Genomic DNA, 20828 nt, shown 5'->3' with positions numbered 1-20828 from the left:
TCCAGAACAGTTACATTTAGTGTGGGGATGTATTCTAGATATCAGCAACCTTGTCATTTTCTTGCATCCTTCCTTGCCAGTTCTGTTGTCACTTGCATCTCCAGTTGAGCTTGATTTGAGAGAAGCTATCATTGCTGAGACCTTGCAACAATTTTCACAGGCACAGATTGAGGGATGAGGAGCCTCAGAGGAAGAAGACCCATGAAATCTCCCTGCCGATTTCCAGTTCCATGGCTTCTGTAGAGTCTTGAAGCAAACTACTGTCATAGCTTAAGAACATGCTTCATTTAAGAAATTATGCCTTTCCACCATCAAGAGGAACATAATAATCCATTCATAGAGTGGTGTGTTTACTGCAGGGGCCTTATTCTTTGGACTAGTTTTGAACAAACCACCTTTACTCTGAAGAAGTTGTTCCACTTACCTTCATATTACAATCATCCAACATTTCTTGGACAGTCCCACTGCACCACAACTTTAAAGAAGAACATAGAAGATCATTGCTTCCCTTTGTTTCTTCACTGTCAGGCTCCAAAGCATCTTTGCAGCGCAGGTGGCCATACTGGTGGAATTTTTGCTCAGCCACCTTGGATTTTCTTGAAGCTGGTGGAAAGGTTTGTTGCACTAGTGAATAATCACCAGAAGTAATGGAAATTAAGAGGAGAGGCTGTGAGAGCTGGGATTGCTTAGCCTCTAGAAGAGAAGGCTGTTGGGGGTAATCTTATCAATGTGTATAAATACTTGATGAGAGGGAGTAAAAAGACAGAAACAGACTGTTCTCGGTGGTGCTGATTGACAGGACGAGGCAATGGGCACAAATTGAAATACAGTAAATTCCATTTAAATGTAAGAAAAAAGGTTTTTTTTATTGTAAGTGTGGTCAAACATTGAGACAGATTGCCCAGACAGGTTATGAAGTCTTGAAACTTAGAGATGCTCAAAAGCTGCCTGGACAAGGTCCTGACAGAACTGTTCTAGCTGATCCCGCTTTGAGCAGCGGGATTGGAGTAGATGACCTCCAGAGGTCTCTTCCAACCTCAACTTTTATATGCTTCTATGAAATATTCATCATTCCCTTATCCTGAAAGTACTCTTTTGCAATTCCATTATTTTACACCATCTTGTGAGCCTGAAGGCATTTTTGTTTGTAATTGCTGATTTGATATTGCCAGTCACATACTTCACAATTTTTGGCATCTGGAAGGAAGGCATATATCTGATTTTGTCATTTCTAATAACAGAGGTGTTGTGTGAAAGGGAGGGAAGGAAGGCCCTTCCTTATCTTTGTAGTTTACGCTTGCCTGCCAGAGCCCCTTGTTCAAGGACTTTCCCTGAGCCAGTTTCGCAAAGTAGAAAAGAATAAGATTTTATTAAAGCAACAGATACAACAGGTTCGGAATTGCCGTTGATAAATGCACTTGCTGCAACAAATTTTTTTTCTATGAGCTCAAACTAACAATTAAGTGCTTTCAATAATAATATATTTCCCCGGGTAACGTCCGACGTTTGTCGGAGGCGCAAGTCTTACCGCAGAGGCGTCCCTGTTTGGGGGAGGGAGGAAGGAGGCTCACTCGTCAGCAATCTCCGGTGAACAGGTCGGGGGCTCAGTTTTTTCCCTTCCAAAACTTTAGTGAGCTCTCCTCTGTTCTGTAGTTGCTGAAGGTGGGATGTGGAAGCGCGGCAGCCGTACTTCATTGGCCAGATTGCCATTTGCGCGGTTGTTGGGGGTATGCCCCCCTTATTTACATAGCGTTATGCAGCAAAGGGTGTGCTTTTTAATATGGTAATCAGGGATAATGAGGCTGGGGTACTATAGGGCAACACTTAGTCCTTGAGCAGCAATTATTTTTTGGGATGCAACCCTCTGGGTCGGGGCGGACCGCAATACCTCCGTATCGCTCCCTCCTCCACCATGCAGCTGGAACAAGCTGTCTGGCCTTCACCTTCCAGCTTGTTACTCATGCTGCAAAAGGGTGGCGTGTTTTGTCTTCCACGTACCGTTTCTCCTTTGTGCCCCCTTATCTTTCCTCCTGAATTCTCTCCTGATTCCACAAGAGGTAACTTTAGAAACAGGCAAACAGTCTAAATAATCCTCCATGAACTGTAAAGGGAAGGCTTTCTGAGGAAGAAGTTATACTCTTCAGCTTCTGCTGAGTATTTGTTCATTTCCTTTATATTCTCTTCAGCCTTGTTTTCAATTTGACTCTCCAGCTTTCAGGAATTTCATAGAAATTCATCAGAATTTCATAGAAATTCAGGAATTATATAGAAGTTTCGGTAAATTAGACTTGACATGAAGCAGTGGAAACAACTTTTTATGCATTCCTTGTTTCTGTTAATACATTTGCCTATAGGATGCTACAGCTCTGCATTTGATAGAGAATTTTTTATGGTTACAGTCCCTTGATTTCCTAAAGGGATTACAATCATGAATCAGGAAAGTACGGAATTAGTCATTTTTTCATGAATGAGAAGCTCCACACTGCCTAAGACTCCTAAACTGCTCCCCATTCTTAAGGAATCCATTTCATTGATAGAAGAAGGCCTTTTAATCATCATTATCCAGCACCATCGAGTACTGGTATCTTTATAATGTGTTTTCTTTATATTCATTCACAAATCATATTCCAGCTTCTTTATTTCAAACTGCCCAGCCTGACTCCAAGAATTCACTGAGAGCAACTGAGAGGGAGGAAACCCCCTCAGTTCTGGGGACTATGCTTGCAGACAGGGTGGGGGTGTTGGGAAGTATGAGTATGAGTACTGTGAGGGCAAAGAAGTCTTCATTTGCTGTACCCTGTGGTAAGAATGTTTATATAGCTAATGCAGCCCCAAGAAGATCAGAACTCCTCTTCTGAGAGTCTGCTGAGTTTTGTATTAGGGGATCATTTCAGGGGGGTTGAAGACAGAGTTCAAATCAGAGTTTGAAATGGGTGCTTAAAATAAACATCAATTAGTAAAAGTTACAAACATATGCTATTTTTACAGCAAAGAAAAGTTAATTCAAGCTGTGGAAGAAGATATTGAACGTCAGAAAAAAGTAGCAGATGACATAATAAAAGACATGTCTCAGGAAAATCAGGCTAAATATATGGAGATGAAGGCTGCAAATGAAAAACTCTGCCAGGTTGGTTTGTTTCATAGTACTTACGTAAAATGTTTCTGAATCCAGCTCCATAAGTTCCAGATACAATTTAAATATTAGAGAACTGAGAGCTGAGTAATATGATAGAAAAGCCTGCTGATATCTTAATCATCAGTATATTGTAGGAGTGCCTGAAAAATAAATTGAGCAACTAACTAAAATCAACATACTTTATATCTCTTATTTAAAAAAAAAAAATGTTCATCATTTTCTTCCTTTCAGATTTGAAGACTGACACAGATGTAGCTTTTAAGAACCTCTGTACTGCTTAGATATTTAGGCACATGTGTAAAAAGCATGCAAAAGGGAGAAACAATCCCAGCATTTTTTTACTGCACTCTTAAGTATAAATATTTCTTCCTGTGCACCAAAATGAATCTGACTTTGTTGTTGTTGTTGTTGTTGTTGTTGTTGTTGTCTGCCTGGATGAACAAGAAGAGTAAACTGGGCTTTTTAAAATTTGCATGGCTTCACTAATCTTAATATTAACAAAAGAAGTAAAAGCTCTAGGGTAGGAATAACCTCATCTAACTTCATACATACATTCTTAGTAAGACTCCCTGTATAGTCAATATAAAGACATAAGCATCTTCTAAGGTGAGTGCTTCCCACCTGTTTAGGATGAGCTGGATCACTAGCCAGTGGCTACCTGTCTCTTTAATGACTATAAATAAACTTTGGAGGCTAGCTCAGATTTAAGGCTCTGGCTTCAAAGATCTAAAGTAGAAATTATCAATTCCACCCTTAATACTGCTTTTAAGAAATAGGTGCAAGAAAGTGCAAACAATTTTTGATTCTAGCCCAAGTGCAAATAACAATAATAAGTTTTTTATTGGAAAAGTTGGATGCTAAAGGTAAGTGGATTATATACCTGAACTATTTGGAGAAGCTGGACACAGTCCAGTCTTTTGTATTTTTAAAAAGACCAATGAGATGTTTTAAATACTAAGGTGTAGAACAAGAAAGTAAATCTCACCAAGTACTAATTCTTAACTAAATTTTGCATTTTTTTTCCTCTTTAGGAATTGGTTGTTCAACAGCAGGAATTGGATGCACTGAATGTGAAGGAGGAGTCTCTAAGAGCTGTATGTATGACAACAACTGGTCGTCATGCCAGTCTTTCTGATCTCTAGTGTCAGAAACATTAAAACTTAATTAGAAAAAAATCTTTTTCAGATACTGTAGGATCATGCTGTAGAATGTAAAGGCAAAGCTGCTTCTCATATTTTCCGCCAACAACTTATAATCAGTTGTGGGTAGAAGTTATTTTTGCCAGATGTCGAGTAAAAAAGTTTGATACAATGAGGTTTCCTAGTTTTAGTCACTCGTGATTGTCAGATGTTCTATTTGACGTTTGACTTGCTAGGAATTATTCTCTGATATGAAATTATCATTCACAGCCTTCTTAAGGAGTTGTGAGACCTAATTTCTCCATAAGATTTCAACTTTTTACTATGTGTGAGAATGATTTTATTGTTCCATATTCCATTTCAAAAGGAACTGACATTTCAAACACACAGTGGTAACTGACTGAGATATTTTTTTCTGTCACAAACATACATAAACACACATTTCTAACATACTGTCACTTGCTAGAATGAGGAAAAGTTTCTTGCATTGTGTCTCTTATGGAAAAATGGATCCATGAGCTAAAACACATAGTCATGTACATCTTCAGRAAGTATCATTTTTGAATGCTAGTAGACATTTTTTGTAGTCCTTTTGAATACTGGACATAGTTGGTGATCTAGAAATGGTGAAGAAAATTTACTCAGAAAATTTACTTGAAGATGAATTTATAAAGCAAGAAATAGCTGAATGGGATATGACATTCCAGAAAATGCAGTGGTGAGATTATAGACTATAAGGATGGTTTTTAATACAGTTTTCTTTGTACAGTTTGTAACAAATAAGCCTTTCTTTCAATATATAGATAAATGTTGCTCAGCTAAAGCATAATTTCTGCAACGTTCTTGCCAAGTGGAAACTGCAGCTGAATAGTTGTTTGATTTTCTCAACAGGAAACAGCACACTCCCAGGTGAAGCAGGAGGCTGTGAAATTGTATGAAAAGCTCCATGAGCTTGAGGAACATCGAAATCAAATGATTACTGAGGACAAGAACATGGGTTCTCCACAGGAGGAGAGAGAGAGATTACTAAAGCAGGCAAGAACCTGAAATGATTTCATTTAAAGCATTCTCTGTTTTGGTATTATAAGGGATGGTAATATTTGAAAATGTTTGGTTTTCAGTCTTGCCCTTATTTGTTCTCTCAGGTGCACTAATCAGCTGAAATTGACTACAGTTCATGTATTTGCTGGAAGGGATGTTTCTGGTTCAGCCAAAACAAAATTGGCAGTAAGCTTTTCAATTAGGTGACCTATTCCAATTTGTCAGTCATGTTGGAATAGGAAAATTAAATTGATCCTATTTAACAGTTCTGTAACACAAGCCCAGATGGCGTCCTTTTGAGGTAGTGAGTAGATGTACTAATTCAGGAGTAATTTTGTTTGTTTACATGGGTCCATACTGTGTTGCCCAACAACCCATATATACTATGCAGGTTGTTGGACTGAAAACACTGATGACTGTGTTCAAGTTTTAGATATGTATTGGGAAAGAAAGAGAGCATTTGGAAGAGGTAACACTATTAAATATCACTTTTCTTCAGTGAAGAACTGTTGCAGAACAATGTGAAAGCAAGATTGTGATTTTCTATGATGAGTTTCTATTCCCTGTGTTAATTTATAAAAATTTTTTTATGTTAAGAAAATTTTTATACATTTTTATAGGTTAAAGAAGATAATCAAGAAATAGCAAGCATGGAAAGACAGTGAGTACTGCCATTGTATCGAATTACATTTATCTTCTAAAGACAGATAGGTGAATTCCAGCACACGTTTCTATGGACATTTAAAACATTGTAACATTTTCTAGCTTCATCTGATACTAACCCTCCACAGAGAACAGAATGTATCCTTCTGTTTCAGTCACAGCCATTCACAAACCAAGAATTATCGGCCTTACTTACTGATATAGATAGATTTGTGCCAATATACTGAACCAAAAATGGAAAAGTGTGCAGTTTGAGTACACACTATGCCAATACTTCTGTGGGGACTGTAACCTCTGATTAAAAGATACTGGCTAACAACTGGAAGGTGATAATATCTTAATTTGCCGTAGCAGTTTTCTCAGTGAATATCTAAAATATCTGCGAATAATAGTTTTGAGCTGGCAGGAGTATTTAAGTAACTTTTAATATGATAGACCATTTTTGTGTCATTCCTAAATAATTCATTAATTTCCAGATAAAAGGCTTTTTTCAGGTATATTAGACTTTGTAAACTCAGCTGGTTGAAGAATCATTTTAAATGTAGCTGATGTGCTCAGCTGGGATGTTCTTATTTTAGATTGTTTACAGAAAGCATTTCCGAACTTTGCAATCTTCATATATATGAACATTTGATATACGTTATCCAATCTGGATGAACATGCATAGGTCAAAGTGGTCTATAACACCTAGTTTCAAGTGAAATAGCAGTCAGAAGATAGGTAACTAAATTAAGAACGAAGTTTCCTCCTGGAGTTTTTCAATTTTTATCCTTTGTTATCCCTGTGTATATATTTTAAGCCAGACCGCTATGTTCCTTTGAAACAATAATTGCTGGTTTATTATGGTAGGAAGACAAAATACATTGGTAAACCACTAGAACACACTTCATTGTTATGAGGGTTATAAAGCCAGAAAAGTCAAGAAAGGTTGTTTTTTCTGTGTTTTGAGAAAATTATTTTTTCACGGATTAAAGTGCACAAGTCTTCTTATCTTTATATGTTCTTTGATGAACACAGTTTTACATTTTGCTAACTTTGGAAAATAAACACTTCTATCTTCTATACCCCAACCCAAAACTTAAGCGCAGTGGTGTTCCTTCAACTCTGCTGTTTGTTTTAAAAGATCACTAGAAATGAGTAATTGTTCAGATGGATTGTTTGGATCTGCATAATAGGATACTTCCTATTCTTATGAACATGCCTTATTAAGATAAATTGTTAATAGTGTTGACGTAAACTTCTTTAAGGTAGAAAAACACATTCACACTTAAGAGCTATTCGTCTGCAACATCCACAAACTTGAGCTTACAATACACTGCACTCACATTTTGGAATGTTTAGTTGTTCTGTTTTGTCACAACCTAAGTCTAATGAAATTGCTTATTAAAAGTTTGTTTCTAAAGAGCAACTGAATATTCCTTCCTGACCATGGGTAACACATCTTTCTGAGGATTGCCAGAAGCTCTCATTAATGTCATAATAAATAGTGCTTTATTACAGGGGGGGATAAAGTAATACAATATGATTTTGAGTCTTCTGATTTTCTTTCTTTACAGAAAAAAAAAAAAACAGGTAATTCCTGAAATCTCCTAGAAAAAATTTTGTACACTTTTGAACAGTATTTCCAGCTATGATCATTTGATTGTTTTTAACTTCATTAACATCTTTTGATTGGTTAATAAGTTGCTTAAAAGAATTCTTGATAAGAAACAATAACAGTTAATTGTATTTGAAAGTTTACAGAAAAATGTTTTTCAGGTAATTTCATTTCCCAATTGGATTGATTATGCAATATACTGTTCTACTGGGAAATTTCTTAACTGGTTTTAGTGAATATATAGGTAATTTTACTTAAAAACAGTTTCTTGTTAATAGTTTGACAATTGTGATGTACTTGCAAAGCTGTGTAAGAACCAGCAGAGGGACTAATTGAGTAAGATAGGAGCAAATACTGATGATTCATAAAGGAAATATTAATAAAAGAACAGTGGTATTTAGTAGATATAGGAATTAGTGACTGGTGATGTACATATACCTGTTATAATAACAGTGATCTTCCTAATATTGTTATTGATAAACTTAGGCTTGCTATTTTTATTCTGAACCTTCTCTTCATTGCTCTCAAAAAGTATAAATATTTTATAACACTTTTTAACTTCAGTTTTCATTATCTATTATTAGGCTAACAGAAGTAAAGGAAAAGACAAACCATTTTAGAAAAGTCATTCAACGCCTTGATATGGATCTGGAGGATCATCAAGGTAATGTCATTAGAGTTCTAGCAGACTACATAAAGCAGATAGGAAAAAAGCACTCTGTCTTTGAATAGGAGAAATTGCAAGTACCCACTCTCAGATCTGGGTTTCATCAGATTTGTACTGATTAATAAAAATAGTGTATAAATAGCACAGCTGTCTAGTTTTCTGTCCCAATTTTATTTTCAGGAGTCCTTGAGAAATAGAAGTCCTTCTTACTGGCAGCATTGTAGAACCAGATCAACTTTAGAAAAGCTTTTATTTATTTTACCTTTTATATGATCTGAAATATTACCAGAGAATGTTGAAGTGGGAATGTTTACTGATAATAATAATGATTAAAGCAGACAGAATTCAATGCTATTTCATCTTTCTTTGAAATTTCTTGTGTTGATCTTTGCAAGGAAATTTTGGGAGCAGCCTAGAAATGGAATTAGCTTGGAAACTTATCTACAGCAAATACCTGCTGTAGTATGTTAGACTAGGTTGGATTTGTTCTAGCACTGGAAGTTACTGTTTTGGAGAAAATAGATTAGATTAAGCATGGGCCCTCAACAGTTGTGGGAGACTGTTTAAAATGAAAGTCAATCCCAAGAGAAACCTTCTAGTGATAGGAAATTCTCTTTAGACAGGAGTTACATACATAGGCGTATATTCTGGAAAACCTTGTAGCATTATTTAAATTCTATATGACCCATATATTAATGTGTTTGTAACCTTTTTACTTTCTACCTTTTCCTTTTCATGGGAGACTCAGTGTAAAATATAACTATGAATTTCTTCAAAGTGGACAAATATTTCTGAAATTGACCTTAAACAAATGCTTAATATTTTTATTTCTCTTCTTGTTTCTTTAATTTCAAACTATTCCATATTTCTTCAAATATTTCATTATTTTTTGTGCAAATAATTTATTAAAGCTGTTTTATTAGCTCTCTTGTTTCCAGATAATATAATTTCCAACTCTACTATTTTGCTTTTATTTTTCCTTTTCCTTTGCAACTCTTTTTGTATCTTTGGAGAAATGCAGAAGGTAAGAAATGAGTTGCTTTCTGTAGTTTAAACGTAGGTTTAGATACACAGTCATTTGTTACTGGTCCTTCCTTACATCTGTGCTGCTTTCACCATTTTAGAAAAAGACCTCTATTGAAAAGGAGTGTTTGAAGCACATGCAGGAGAACAGCACATACTCTCTGTCAACAAGTGAGGAACAATCAGGATATGCAGAAAAAAGCCACCCCATGAACTTACCTAGAAGCCTGCATTGAATCAGAGTTTGTTTGTCACTGTGGTGCAGGAGAAAATAATTTTTAGGGCACATCTATTATGAACTGCGGGTAGATCCAGCTCATAAATGGGTTCTGGCCTTTTACTTTTGCAATAGAAGAGATGGGGCATAGTCAAATGCCTTTTCTTATGCCTACAAAAGTTGCAATATTTTGGAGTGAGAGAACTTCTTTCTATGTTTGGCTGAACTGCTGTTGATGTGTTCATACATACCCAGAGGCAAAGGGCAGCTTCTTTAATGCTATGCTTTAACTATCTGCTGATGCTGATGTTGGGCTACCCTTCATTAGTTATATTCATTTGAATTTTCTTTTACCCATGTTTATGCAGAGTGAATGTGTGCCTACAACACTTAACATATTTATGGAATCTGATTAACATGCCTAACTTGATTGTGTACATGAGTGCTTTCTGTAGCAATATGAAGAATAACTGAATCATTTATGAAGACCTTTCTCAAATCAGTAGCAGAAATAATAATTCTTCTATGCTCAGGAACACCTCTGGTCCTCTCTTCTGCACTTGTTTATGAATCTATTGAATCAATATGTTTCTTAACAAGAAAGGGTGACCAACCCATATTTCTGAGTTCAAAGCAGGTCTTATGCTAGATTACATAGTATGATCAGCAATTGGGCCTGTCCTGTGGGAATCTATGGACATGCTGAAATCCAGTCTGTGGGAGGAAGCAAGTTAGCAAGGGGTGCAGTGCTTGACCTCACCAGATTGCCTGTCCCACAGTGGAACAATAGGACTTCTGATGAGCCACTGTCATGTCTCCCTTGTGAACCAATGTCTCTTCATACTCTGTAATATATATAATAATTATCATGTGATTCTCAACTTCTAAAGACTGTTGTACACAGTTCATATGTCGGATATATTGGTTCTTTCTCTCTTTTAAAGAGCTGCTTTCGTCAGGTTTTTAGTGGAACCTGTCCTCAGGGCATAAGTGAGGTAGTGCTATTCTGGAGAATTATGAAAATGAGCAGTGATTTTTCACAACTATTCAAACAGAGGAGAAATAATGTATACCAAATAATATTCCCAAAGGAAGTGACATGAATTTTTCGATTACTATATGACAAACACTTGGTGTAACAGAGAGAGAATAAAGAAGGTATCTGTAAGGATTAGCTTTTGGCACCGTATGCTAATCTCCCAAAGCTCCCTCTCTAGTGAATAAAGAGAAAATCCAGGAAGGCCATTCTGCTTTAACTCAGCATCTCAGGGAGTCCTCGAGATTCCTACTATCCTTCCTGCTCCACCATCACCTTACTTCTGCCTCAGTATTTAAATTGCATATCACAAAACATTCACAAAATTTCAATGCCTAAATTTTTTTAGTTAGATATAAATAAAAATAGCCCATGGAAAAAAATTACAACTAATCATTTTTTTGAATGTTTCAATATGAATATTTCAGTACTAGGAACAGTATTCAAAAGGAAATATCAAAAATAAACATCATAAATAGAAACCTTTTTTTAGTGTTAAGTTACAAAAATCTAAGGAAGTAAATAACTCATCAAGTTATTGTATGTGATTCATGTATTAGAAGGTACCTTTAAATGATTAGTCAAAATGCAAATAAACTCATAGCAAAATAGACTTAACACTTTATAAATTACATGAATGGTTAAAATATTGATAAAATAATGCCAGTTTTCAAAGAACACTTCTCTATAAAGACATTTTAAAGGTTTCAGTCTTTAATTCAAACAGCTATTTCTTTAAACACTTGACAGATCATGTAGCTCCCTATTTCACAACTCATTGTAATTAGACTTTTTAAGAGTAGAACAGATTTTGAGTTGTTAGTATTGAAGACCTGCCCTGCAAAGTGAAATGGAGCAAGGAACAGAGCTACAGCTGCAAGGAAGCTGAAGCAAAATCACAGTCCCCTCAGGGCCCCTTGATGTTCTTATTGTTTGTATGTACTGGATAAAAAGGAAAGCAGAAGGATGTGGAAATAAAAAGACAGGGAGAAAATATGCTTACTCTGTTAAATGCACTTTATTCTTTTTCTTTGTATTCCTTAAAGTTAGAAGCATATGCTGAAATTTAATCAATGACCAAGACTCGAACAATTAAAAAAAGAGATGTTCACGACTTAAGATTATTGCAGTTAAAGATGGACTGAATTGTATACTGTATGGTATTCATTACTCCTAATATCATTATAAAGAATGTACTGGAGATCTACTCTTAAGCATAATTGTAGAACACTTTCTTTGCCTTTTATTTTCCTATTCCATTGCTTGTACAGTTTTCCAGCTTATTTCCATGTGAATGGCACATTGTTGCTTACTAGCTTTATATCCTTATAAAAGTATATTAAACTATGGGGAAGAGCCCTTGAAATGGTTAAACAGAATTGCAGAAAGTTTTAACTAACCATGGAGCCTAAACACATGAATGCATTCTTTCTATATTGTAATCCCTTGACTTCAGAAAAATTCTTTCTTTGTCCAAACAGTAAAATTGCAATGATATCCTTTTTGCGAATGCTGTTAGAGTAGTATTTATCCTCCACTTATTTATTAAAAATCCTAACTTCTAAAGTTTCTAAAATTACATTGAAGCTGATTTATTAATAATTATCTTTCTTATAAAAGTGTATATAGGTTATAGTCAATTGAAATGACTGTGATGAATGACATGGAATGCATCCTGTATTTTGTAGACATTCAGAATTTTTATTTTTAAAACTGACATTTTGCCTACCTAAAGGTATCTAGGACTGAGCTGATATAAAGTCGGATCAATGTTACATCTCTTGCAGGAGAGGAAAATTGGAAATACAAGGAACTGAAGAAGAGAGAAGAAAGCATGGACAGTAAGTTGTCTAATATACATTAATTAAGCCTAATTCCACTAAGACAGAGGCTGTCTTGGATTGTTAAAACTCAGTTAATTCAGAGGTGAAAAGAACTGATCTGGTGATCACTGTGTAAAGTTTCTGAGATCTGATTTAGGGCAGTATCAGAACAAGGTAATTGATATTTTAGGACTAACAGGATATTCACAGATATTTGGAGCACCTTCCATGGCTTTTCATCAAACATTAAAGGTTTTAGGAACCCAGCTGTATTTTATGAAAGGAATGCTGAAATTAATTTTAGAATGAATTTAAAGATAAATAAAACCAACTGGTCAGGTCTAATAAAAGCAAAATTTTAAAATGAACAAATATAGAGATCACATAATCCTTTAAAATTAAAGTTCCTTATATTTATTTATTAAAGATGAGTGCTGTTTAAGCTCTCTTCCATATTAAAAGGTTTTCACAGAGGTCTCAGCAGCAGCTAATAGAGGATGAAAACAGAACTATTTTAAAAATATGTCTTATTGCTAGTACACTGTAATAGGAAGTTTACAAAAAACGTTGATCTGTCACTCAGCAAAAGGGGAAAATGATCAATAAGTAGTGGCAAGAAGGCCCAAATATATAACACCTTTTTGTAAGTGTTCACTAAAAATGTTGACTATAATTTAATGGCTAACACAACACCAAAAATAAGGTGTTAGTTGAGAGTAACAAAAGATGAAGGAGAATACTTACAGACCTTATGTGTTTTCAAATTACCTGATTTCCTGAACTTCATCAGAGAGCACTGAAGCAGTTCCAGTGCTTTTTAAAGTTATCCCTGAGAGATCTGGGAGAACATGCAAGGATCTTGAAGATGGGAAAGGAAGAACCACCAGAAAGATACAGGCCAGGCAACTTAGTATCATTTTCAGAAAGATTCTGGAATAAATAATCAACCAAAAAAATTGTAAACCTTACAGAAACATGAAGATGAGGAATACTGGCATTAATTTGTCAAGAGCAAGCAGCTAGTTTACTTCTGTGACAGAAAAATAATATAGAATAAGGAGAAGCAGCAGATGACTTGTATGCTGACATGAGTATATCTTCTACTGCTGTCTCACATGATGTTCTTAGAAGCAAGCTAGGGAAACATAGTTCATTATTAACCTATATTAAGCATTTCATGGAAAAATTAGTAATTATAAAGGATACACTGTCAAAATGGAAGGATACGTTGAGTGGAGTGTTGCAATCTGTGTGAGGTATTTTATTAACTTGTTGGATGATGGAAGAGAGAGTAAATATATAGTTTGGCACAAAACACCCTGCATGCAAAAAGCTGAAAGCATGTTGGAGGACAAGGTTAGAATTTAAAATAATCATGACATTAAAAATGATGTAGAAAAAATTCAGAAAGGGTAAGTGTAAGGTTATTCACTTAGGTAGGGGTAGTCAACAGCAAAAATAAAGAATAGAGAATAGTTAATTAGGCACGGCTCTGTAGAATGAACTCTCAGAGTCATAGGAAAAGACAAAGTGAACATGACTCAGCAGTATCACACTAATGTGGAAGAGAAAATACCACAGTGAGAGTTATACACAGAAGTGTAGTTTGTCAGACGCTTACTCATCAAGCGATGGAATTGATTGTGTGGGGAGGTTATTGAGTCATTATCATGAGCTGTCCATTAAAAGACAGGGTGTAGAAGGATATAGGCAAACCCTGAACTAATGACATACACACAGTTGTTTTTGTCTTGGAGCAGGTGAATGAATTAGCTGACTGTCCCTTCCATTCCATTTTTCTGATTCTGTGAAATACATACTGCTCAGATGAGACAAGGTCTCTCAAACAGGTATGATAAGTAGGAAAGAGATTTGTTTGCAGAAAAACAATGAGATGAGATGTAAATATAGACCTTACCTGATGTTTTTAAAGAAATTCAAAGAAGGTTAAAAATCTGAAAATGTCCTAAATGCCCGAGGAAAATAAAATACTGAAATCATATAGATACAATTCTGAGGTTCTAATTCCACAATTTTAGGGTCAGTTTTATAAAATGATGTATTCGTGCATGTAAAGTGATTTGTTTCTGTTCACTGAAGAATTACTATCTAATAAAGTTCGCAGCTTTTTTTTTAAATGAATATGCAAAAGTATTTCCCTTCCCCACTGCTTTTATTTCTTTCCTGTGCTTTTCCTACCTATGTGCTTTGTAAGATTAGTATCCCAACTGCCTACAGAATCCTTGGAAGCATATAGGTAGGTCAATCAAGAGAGATTGCAGTCAGCTACTTAAAACAAAATGCATGCATGTATTTTCTCGTGATAAGATGCATCAAAGGCCATGGCATCATCTGTTATGTTGAAAAGAAGTGACTCAACCCCCATGAGGCAGATTAATGAAGCCTTGGCTCACTGTTAGAATACTAAACAGTTAAATGAGATTCAAAGTTTTGTGTTAGGTTATGAGTGATTTGGCTTATACAAATGACCCATTCAAATTTTTAAACAGAAAAGGAAAGAACAGTTCAAATATTTATAATACAAACTATTAAGTAAGAATTTCAATATGTTTGTTTTCCATACAGCCTTTCCCTATTCTACTGTACTCAGATATTTTCTTAGTAAAGAAAATTCCTATCTGGCTGTATTTCACAGCAATAGTATGAAAAGTGCATTAAGTGTGCTTTGGGGAAGGAGCTCTTTTTGAAGCTTTCATTCTTGCTCCTCTTATTAAAGTATAATTGTGCTATCTTTAAGATAAAATGAGACAAGTTCATTCTAAAGGAAAAGAACATCACAGAAAATAAAACTTCTGCTTCTAATGCCAGCTTCATTTGCAGCCTGGGTGCTGGCGAAAAACAGACTCGGCAATGATCTTATCCAGCACTCTAGACTTGTCTTGCTTTTATTAATGGCAGGCTGTTTAAGCTTTGTTTTTAACTGCATTTCTGGTTACCATTTCACAGCAGTGTTGGAAAAAGATAAACCTTTTTACATACTTGTCAAATACCGTTCCTAGAGTCATTAGTCAATGTGAGGTAGACCAAAACTTTATCTCAACTTTCTGAGCCAAATAAATCTGCATCAGAACTAGTCATTGCTTTTGGCAGATCAGCTATGTACATTGCAGATGTGTTGTCTAATGCCATTGATCTCTAATAATCCCAGGTGTCTTTCATCCTGAAATCTCTGCCTCAGAGATACTCTTCTGATTATTATTGGAGGAAGTGGACAGCAATACACACTTTCGCCTCTGAAAATCTAAGAAGCTGTACTTACTCTGTGAAAGCTTCTCAGTTAACTCTTTCACGGACAGCTTTGCAGATAAGTCAGTCAGTTATTGCAATAGATTTCTGGTCCATAAATATTTTTACTAGAAACAAATTTAAAAATCAGAGATCTTTGAAAAATAATGGAAGCTCTATGACCATCCTTTTGCTCATTCTTTCTGTGAATCAGGGATTTGTCAATATTTCCATTAAATAGTCCCTCCTGTCTTCTTTATTTCTTCCCAAATAATCCATCTTGAATTTACTTATTCCTCAAAGAAGCACTTCTCCCCATTTTTATCCAGTTAGGAAGTGTGTAAGCTCTTAAGTGCTTCCATGTGGATGAACCATATTCCAGGAGGAGAACCAGCAGGTGAGGGATGATCATAATTTATAGCAATGGGTGGAATCTTCATGGACCTCTGATACTTGTGATGTGTCCAGCACCTTTCTTCAGTATATCTGTCACCAAGAATTCAATTCAGTATGCTTAGGGCACAAATACAAAGTGCATAACACCAACCAGCTGTCTTGTCAGATACTTATTAGAATAAATGTAAAAGTAAAGAGAGAAGATGGGAGAAAAGTAGCAAAGGGAAATTATATGGTAAGAAAGAGGTGATATTAGGTGGTTATCAGTCTCAGAACCCAAGTAGTGGATTCCTCATTCCACCTCATTCCATTAATCAGTCAAATACATCATGTCCGTCATTCCAACCCATAACTTCACAAGTTTCAAGGTCTCTACCACCAGTCTTTAAATAAATTATTCATCTTGCAGTCTGTCTGTAATTTTACGCTTTCTCAATTTAATACATAGTTTTAGCTAAGAACTACCAGGGCTTTTGTTATACCCATATAAACAGCAGCCTCCTTTATCTTGTTTGTTGATCTCTAGATTTTCTTGAGACTTTTGAAGAGGTGAAGAACCAGGAATTAGAACGAAAGTCCCAGACAGAAGCTAACATTATTGCACTCTTGGAGCACTCAAGTAGGGTAAGTGCATTTCCTTCCTGCTGTGGTAAATTAGGAATTTAGAAACACAGAACAGGGAACAGAAGGAATAAGCAGGAAGATGGTGTACATGTATTATCTAGTACATATTTACATAATAAACTTTAAGAAGATTGAAGAGATACCATGAACAGTTGTAAGAAAAAAAGGATTTGTTTCCTTTCTCATTATTTCTAGGGAAAGCATTTTGAAAATTAGATGACAACAATAAAGGAAATGGCTGTATCATTGCTATAACTCATCATCATTGTTATAATGAACAGCATTACATTCATGCTGAAACATTTCAGAATACTGCAAATAAAACTATTGTTTTAGCAATATTTTGTTTATACAAAATCTGCAAATCTCATTTCATGGGTGTGCTGTGATCACTGTTAGGTAACTGACAGTATTCCAGTTATCCTTCTGATCTATTAAAGTTATGTCTGTAATACCCTGCTGTGTAATAGTTAACATAAACACTCTAAGTATTGTTCACATTTGCAGTCTTTGTCATTTTTTGCTCTTACAAAATATTTTCCCATGTAACATTTTTGGTTCCCATAGACTTTTTTTGTCATAACAATGTTTGAGCAGAGTAATGTTTTGATTGAGTCATCATTTCAATGGTTTCCTACACTATTTTAATATGATATACTGTATCTTACATAATGGTACAGAATCACAAAGAATAGTTGAGGTTTAATGACACTTGTGGAGATTATCTGGATGCCCTGCACAAGCAGGGTCAGGTAGAGCAGGTTACCCAGGACTGTGTCCAGGAAGTTTTGGAATATCCCCAAGGGTAGAGACTCCATAGTCTCTTTGAGAACATGTTCCAGTGTTTGACCACCTTCACAGCAAAGAAATGTTTTCTCATGTTCAGATGGAATTTTCTGTGTTTCATTTTGTGCCCGTTGCTTCTCGTCCTGTCGCTGGGCGCCACCAAGAAGATTCTGGCCCCGTCGTCTTCATACCCTCCTATCAGACATTTATAAACATTTTGATAAGATCCCCTCAGAGTCTTTTCTTCTCCAAATTGAACAGTCTCAGCTCTCTCAGCCTCTCCTTGAATGACAGATGCTCCAGTCCCTTAATCCTCTTTGTCGCCCTTTACTGGACTCACTCGAGTATGTCCATGTCTTTCCTGTACTGAGGAGCCCAGCACTGGATACAGCACTCCAGGTGATGCTTTAGATGAGACGGGTATGGCAACATAGTTTATCTCAATTTGTTCATCTTCACTGGCACTTCAGTACGTCTTCTACCAAATTACATTTAAATCATTTCAGACTATTGACAATATTTTCAGTCTTTGTAGTAGAAAAGCCAAATAATAGATAAAGTACTGGGAGAGTTTCTTTTTTATGCATCAGTTTGCATTCATAGTTCAAAGGTACAAAACATTTCATTATTGTTATTGGTATCATACAGAATGTGAATCGTATGAAACAAATTTCATCTGTTACCAATCAAGAGCTGAAGATTATGCAGGAAGACCTCACTTTCAAATCAACTGAAATGCAGAAATCACAGAGCACTGCTAAGAATCTGAGTACAGGTGAGATGAGCAAAGAATTTTCAAATTCATTCCTTTAAAAAATTTAAATTCCTTTAAAAATTAAAATTACATGAGTTATTACACTAATAACAAAATACAACATTAGTGATCTCCAAACATTAAAATACAGTGGCAAGCTGACCATCTGAAACTACTATGAATAACAAGTTATATATATTCCTGAGAAGTATTTCCCTTACTATTATGAATAAATGATTAGCTTGTTTGCACAGATATATGTTATACAAATATATTTTAACACAGAGGTGTAATGCTCACTGAGCTAAAGTTTGATTTTATTAATATTCACTTCAAAATAGAAGTTATTCACAATTTTAAAATAATGTTTAATAAACAGAAGCAGAGAGCTGTACAGTTAACTAACCATATATTATTTGTAAATATAGTTCTTAGTATCATTTACAGTTTGTGCTTTTCTAAACGGGTGTGTACCCACATGACAGTAACTGACAACTACAGTGTAAATAGTCCTAAGGATTAAATTCTCGATCTTGATTCTGCTAAGTGAATATCCATGTTAGCTTCATTTTCAGAATGCTCAAACACTTAAAAATGAGTCTAAGAATTTGCAGTATCTTGCCTGTAATTCCAAAAAGCAGACAATATTTTTCTTTCAGTTCCATAACAGGTATCTATTTATTTTTTTACTTGCACTTTTTATAATGGAATTTTTCACATAATTCTAAACCTTTGCCAGTATCATTATTGATTCAGCAAGCTTTTCCTTGTTTGTTTGACTAAAAGGAAGGGGCAGGAATGAAGAACCATAAATCTTTTTGTTAGAAGACTATTATGTGCTGTACTTGGTAGTAATTTTCAAAATAGGAGGCTATATTGTGACTTTAAAGTAGTTATATGCAAATAAGCAGTTGTTATGCAAAAAAATACTACTAAAATTAATTGTTCTGTTTGCAGTTGAATGTTTTGTGTTCACTTACTTGTTTGCAAATGTGAATTTTGCAGTTGTAACTTAGTTTAAAAAGCTAGGTTATACATTACAAGTTTTTTGTTCTTTTCTATGAGCATCAATTCTTGCTGTTTTACAGTATAAGAATGTACTCAAAGCACACTGCATTATAGAGGCATTATTGAAAGATGTAGCTCTTTCTTTACAAGGGGAGAGGAGGAAGTTACAATACATAATTTTCAGCAGATAATTTAAATGATTCATAAGTACAATTCCTAAAGCTAGGAGTCACAGGTATTTCAATGAACAACTTTAGATTCTTTCAAAAATACAGCAAATATTCAATTTCCACAGTAGAAGTACTTCCTAACCCTTGAATTATAGCTCAGTCATCTTCAGGATTCTTTTATTGTGATTAAAATCTGGATTTTCATATTTTCTTGCCATAATAATGGTACGAAAAGTCCATCAGCAGAGCCCTTAAAAAAAAAAAAAAAAGGAAACTATGAAGAGTAAACAAAAGTGCTGATGGCATAGTTTCCCAAAAACATTTCCCTGGGTCACAGCAGTTTGGTCTCAGAGTTTGCTACTGTGTACACACTGCCTGCTAGATGCTGCAACTTCATGGCATATCAGAAGGAACCGGGCTGCATCCTCTTCCTGTCTCTTCCCCTAGAGAAGTTTTGAATTTATTTGTTTATTTATTTGTTTTTCATTGTGGTTATTGCTGGGTGAGGATAAAATTCCAGATTCTTCCCCTTTCTCTCGAAAGTGTGACTGGATAGGAATAGCTCATTTCTGTCTCACTGTATTTTTTATCAGTATATAGATAGAAGAGTCAAAGAATCTTTTCTGGCATTTTGGCTTATGTATTATTTTTAAATAATAATAATATTAATGTTAGAATAACAATAATATTAAAGCAAAAATGCTGTGATAAGTTATAAATCTCTATGAAAATTGAAAGTTGTTTTTGCAACCATTTCCCTCTGAATTTATTTTTTTTATTTTAGAATTTTATTATTCATTGTTTTTAATGCTAAAGACCTAATTTATCAAGGTTCTTGATCATTCTCTTGAAACTGTAGTGCTGTAGGAACAAAAGAAATAGAGCATGGGTCTGTTCAGTCCTGTTTTAGGATCTGGCATTGGCCAATACCAGCCACTTCAGATTGAAATTTTGGGTGATTACCAAATACTCAGGTCAGAAGGAAAGTGTCTTCTTAAGCTGTTTATGAACACAGGCAGCCTAAACATTGAATCACAAGTATGTAATACAGTTCCAAACCTTGTATTTTTAAATCCTTCCTTTTACAGGTATGGAAATTTGTAGTGGCTATATAAATGTTCTTTACGCATGCAGACCCTTTAAGTTTTAACCTTATGGAAATGTGTTCCTCAGAATGACTGCATATTGTACACAAAAATATTTGCTTATCTTTTTTTTTTTTTTTGCACTTGCTAAGGAAATCACCAAACTACTCTATTATAAGTCAAAAATGTTAGTGAACACCAATATTTCATTTCTGAAAAATGAGTATGTAGCATAAATACACAAGCAAGGAGATAAGTACCAAAATCTTGCTATGATAGGGTCATGATCACGTAGGATTTTCCCAAATAATTCCACTAAAGAAACCACATCTGTATTTTCTGGAAAGGTGAGTTCTCTCTCCCTCTCTCTCTCTCCCTCTCTCTCTCTCCCTCTCTCTCTCTCCCTCTCTCTCTCTC

At 35.1% G+C, this 20828-nt stretch overlaps 1 protein-coding gene across 14 annotated transcripts in view; it reads left to right on the top strand.

Moving 5' to 3' along the window:
• Positions 1-20828, top strand: part of IFT74 (intraflagellar transport 74) — a 46938-nt gene that overhangs the window by 14818 nt on the left and 11292 nt on the right. For 8 of the 14 annotated variants that reach the window (XR_003255637.1, XR_003255636.1, XR_003255635.1 and 5 more), the window contains exons 9-16: positions 2989-3127; positions 4168-4230; positions 5167-5310; positions 5937-5977; positions 8161-8240; positions 12307-12360; positions 16511-16608; positions 18043-18169. Coding sequence is in view for 6 of the 14 variants with exons in the window: in XM_026078695.1 (XP_025934480.1) it covers positions 2989-3127; positions 4168-4230; positions 5167-5310; positions 5937-5977; positions 8161-8240; positions 12307-12360; positions 16511-16608; positions 18043-18169 (746 nt within the window). In the remaining 8 variants the exon portion in view is untranslated. Of the gene's footprint in view, positions 1-160; positions 615-2988; positions 3128-4167; positions 4231-5166; positions 5311-5936; positions 5978-8160; positions 8241-9367; positions 10575-12306; positions 12361-14099; positions 14193-15511; positions 15672-16510; positions 16609-17655; positions 17782-18042; positions 18170-20828 lie in introns of those variants that run through there. The other 6 variants (XR_003255641.1, XM_026078698.1, XR_003255642.1 and 3 more) reach the window with 6 other exon arrangements.

The sequence above is a fragment of the Apteryx rowi genome, unplaced genomic scaffold (genome assembly GCF_003343035.1).
Source record: "Apteryx rowi isolate R43461 unplaced genomic scaffold, aptRow1 scaffold_483, whole genome shotgun sequence".
NCBI lineage: Eukaryota > Metazoa > Chordata > Aves > Apterygiformes > Apterygidae > Apteryx > Apteryx rowi.
Note: the sequence above shows the minus strand (reverse complement) of the source record. Positions and strands in the feature narration are given on the sequence as shown.